The following is a 4,095-nucleotide window of genomic DNA, read 5'->3' on the forward strand; positions in this document are numbered from 1 at the left end:
TGCTCTCAGCTGTCTCCAGTTTCTTCTCGTGCCCAAGCTCACTGCTGGGCAGATCTGCTCTGCTCAGTCTTCACCAAGGAACAGTCCTTTTGCCTCCTGGCATCCGCAAGATTTCACCAGGAGCACGCATGAAAAGTCACAGAGTTCAACTATCCAATAATTCACCTAAGCATTACAGGGGCAACCGAATAACATTAAAGCAAGTAAAACACTGCTCTAAATGCAGCTCTGCTCTGCATTCAGATGCGTTGTTTGCAAGAAAATGCCGCAAACTCATTGACCTAACAAGTAGACTGAACTTGAGTTTCCCCCATGTTCCTGATTCCCTCCTGCTGCAGGTAGGACTCCTCTGCAGCCCACAGCAGCCCCTGCTCTCCATGCCACTCAGCCAGCACCAGCCACAACTCAAGCAGGAGAGCTGCAGAAAGGTTCTGCTGCAAAGAGAGAGGCTCTGTTTGGGGGTTCTGTAAGACTTGTAATAGGTTTTCCTCATCCAAATCAGTTCTAACTTTGTTCTACCTTTTTCTCTCCAACAGAGAATGTCAGAAAATGCCCAACATCAGCTCTGTGAGCGAGTTCCTCCTGCTGCCATTCGCAGACACGCGCGAGCTGCAGCTCCTGCACTTCGCGCTCTTCCTGGGCATCTACCTGGCTGCCCTCCTGGGCAACGGCCTCATCCTCAGCGCCGTAGCCTGCCACCACCGCCTCCACACCCCCATGTACTTCTTCCTCCTCAACCTCGCCCTCCTCGACCTGGGCTGCATCTCCACCACTCTGCCCAAAGCCATGGCCAATGCCCTCTGGGACACCAGGGCCATCTCCTATCAAGGCTGTGCTGCACAGGTCTTCCTTTTAGTTTTCCTGGTTGGAGCAGAGTATTCCCTTCTCACCGTCATGGCCTACGACCGCTACGTTGCCATCTGCAAGCCCCTGCACTACTGGAGCCTCGTGGGCAGCAGAGCTTGTGCCCAGATGGCAGCAGCTGCCTGGGGCAGTGGCTTTCTTGATGCTGTCCTGCACACGGCCAACACATTTTCCCTGCCCCTCTGCCAAGGCAATGCTGTAGACCAGTTCTTCTGTGAAATCCCCCAGATCCTCAAGCTCTCCTGCTCAGATGCCTACCTCAGGGAAGTTTTGTCTCTTGTGTTTAGTGTTTTTTTAGGCTTTGGTTGTTTTGTTTTCATTGTGCTGTCCTATGTGCAAATCTTCAGGGCAGTGCTGAGGATGCCCTCTGAGCAGAGCAAGCACAAAGCCTTTTCCATGTGCCTCCCTCACCTGGCTGTGGTCTCCCTGATGGTTAGCACTGGCATGTTTGCTTACCTGAAGCCCCCCTCTGTCTTCTCCCCATCCGTGGACCTGGTGCTGGCATTTCTGTACTCAGTGGTACCTCCAGCACTGAACCCCCTCATCTACAGCATGAGAAACAAGGACCTAAAGTATGGAGTGAGGAGACTGTTCCTATGCATGCTTCTTAAGCATCAATAATATAGTTATAATATATAATCATAATTATTTGAAATTACTGTTATTTGTGTCATTTCATTTTTATCATTATTTCACTAATATTATTCTTAGCATCCTGCCTGTTAATTAATTTCTTTACTTTGAGCAAATCATCTAATCTACCCGTAGTACTAGTCCTCCAGTGTAAATAAAAACAATAAAGAAGCCATCAGAAATTCATTGGTGTCAGTATCCCTCTCTTCTGATCTCCTCTGGAGGGGCTCAGGGCCAAGAGCGAAGCTGCCACATGCAGGAGCCGCCCCGGTGGCCCTCGGGGCTGCCCCTCACTGCCCGCTGGGCTCTGCCTCTCTGCTGCCTTTGGGTCGGGGCTGCTGCTTGCCTGGAGCCATGGCCATGGCCAGCAGCAGAACGTGGTCTGGTAGGGAGTGTAATGTTAGCATAACATAAATTATGTGGTATAAAGGGTGGATAGCAGCCTAGAAGAGAGGGATCTGGGGGTCGTGGTAGACAGCAAGTTGAATATGAGCCAGCAGTCTGCCCTGGCAGCCAGGAGGGCCAACCATGTCCTGGGGTGCATCAAGCATGGCATTGCTAGTAGGTCAAGGGAGGTGATTGTCCCGCTCTACTCTGCGCTGGTGCGGCCTCACCTCGAGTACTGTGTGCAGTTCTGGGCACCACAGTATAAAAAGGACATGAAACTGTTGGAGAGTGTCCAGAGGAGGGCTACGAAGACGGTGAAAGGCCTGGAGGGGAAGACGTACGAGGAACGGCTGAGGTCACTGGGCCTGTTCAGCCTGGAGAAGAGGAGGCTGAGGGGAGACCTCATCACAGTCTACAACTTCCTCGTAAGGGGGTGTCGAGAGGCAGGAGACCTTTTCTCCATTAACACCAGTGACAGGACCCGCGGGAACGGGGTTAAGCTGAGGCAGGGGAAATTTAGGCTGGACGTCAGGAGGGGGTTCTTCACAGAGAGGGTGGTTGCACACTGGAACAGGCTCCCCAGGGAAGTGGTCACTGCACCGAGCCTGTCTGAATTTAAGAAGAGATTGGACTGTGCACTTAGTCACATGGTCTGAACTTTTGGGTAGACCTGTGCGGTGTCAAGAGTTGGACTTGATGATCCTTAAGGGTCCCTTCCAACTCAGGATATTCTATGATTCTATGATTCTGTGATTCTATGATATATGTCCTGGTTTCAGTTAGGACAGAGGTAATTTTCTTCCTAGTACCTTGTAGAATGCTATGGTTTGGCTTAGGATGAGAAGAGTGCTGGTAAGACGCTGATGTTTAATTGTTGCAGAGCAGTGCTTACACCAAGCCAAGGACATCTCAGCTTCTCACTCTGTCCTGCCAACGGGCAGGCTGGAGGTGCAGCGGGAGCTGGGAGGGGACAGACCCAGGACAACTGACCCAAACTGGCCAAAGGGGTATTCCATACCATCTGACGTCATGCTAAACAATATATAGGGGTGGCTAGCCATGGGGGGGAGGGCTGGACTGCTCGGGGTTAGGCTGGGCATTGTTCAGCGGGTGGTGAGCAATTGCATTGTGCATCACTTGTTTGTACACATTATTAGCAGTAGTACTATTATCATCATTATTGTTATTATTGTAATTGTTATTATTATTTTCCTGTCTTAATAAACTGTCTTTATCTCAACTCACCGGCTTCACTTTCCCGTTTCTCTCCCCCATCCCAGAGAGGGAGGGCTTACAGTTCTGTAAGCACACCAGGTCAGTGATCTCCTGTGCATCCAGCATCTCAATAATAGAACGCCTGCTTTCTAAAACTTCTATTTGAGTCTTAGAGAGTTACTTTGAGTGGCTTTTACAGTATCACCCTCTCCTCCTGTCAGCTGCTGCCCACCTAGGCTCCTCGCACAAATGTGGCCCCTCAACAACTCCACAGCTTGTGCTGCCTTTGCTGCCTCGCCCTGTCCTCTCCCTTGACTCTTTGTCTCTGCCAGGCCCCACATTCCACACCCAAACGCATCCCTTTGCTGTTGTCACCCTCTCCCCTGCCCAGCGGGATGGCAGAGCCAGGGCAGGACATGGTAGAGTTAGGCCCTGTAGCGACCTTGCAGAGTGCTTGTGGCAAAGTGGGACCTGGGACTGGGCTTTGTGGTGCAGAGGAGGCCCCATGCAGGAAAGATGAGGTTAAACAGCAACTTTGCAGGGGGGGTGTCCATCGTGGTTTGACACAGGAGGCTTCTGGCCTTGAAGGGGCAAGGGATGGGTTGACACAACTTCTCTGGGCAACCTGTTCCACTGACCACTACCCCCAAAGGAAAGAGTGTCTTCCTTATAATTAATTTTAAAGTACCCTCTCTTGATTTTAAAACATTACCTAAAGGCCCCCTTTAGGTACTGGAAGGCTGCTATAGGGTCTCTCCAGGCTGAAGAGAACCAGCTTTCTCAGCCAGTCTTCATGGAAAAATTGCCACAGCCTCTCTATCATATTTCCAGCCTCTTCTAGACTCCTTCTAATACTTCCATGTCCTTCTTGAGTTTGGGGCCCCAGAGCTGAATGCAGTAATCCAGGAGCGGTCTCCGAAGAGCAGAGCTGAGGAAGAGAATCACCTCTCTCAAGCTTTGGGCCAAACTTCTTTGATGCAGCCCATAATACAGTTT

The 4,095-nt window shown here is 50.9% G+C and overlaps 1 protein-coding gene across 1 annotated transcript; it reads left to right on the forward strand.

Moving 5' to 3' along the window:
- Positions 1-549: 549 nt before the first annotated feature.
- LOC309888231 (olfactory receptor 14C36-like) lies at positions 550-1,485 on the forward strand (the record flags this gene model as incomplete). Its single annotated transcript, XM_082780468.1, has 1 exon — positions 550-1,485. One exon carries the CDS (start codon positions 550-552, stop codon positions 1,483-1,485), a length of 936 nt encoding a protein of 311 aa, XP_082636594.1.
- Positions 1,486-4,095: the final 2,610 nt, after the last annotated feature.

Source organism: Aythya marila (assembly GCF_965140915.1).
Source record: "Aythya marila genome assembly, chromosome: 28".
NCBI classification, from domain to species: Eukaryota; Metazoa; Chordata; class Aves; order Anseriformes; family Anatidae; genus Aythya; species Aythya marila.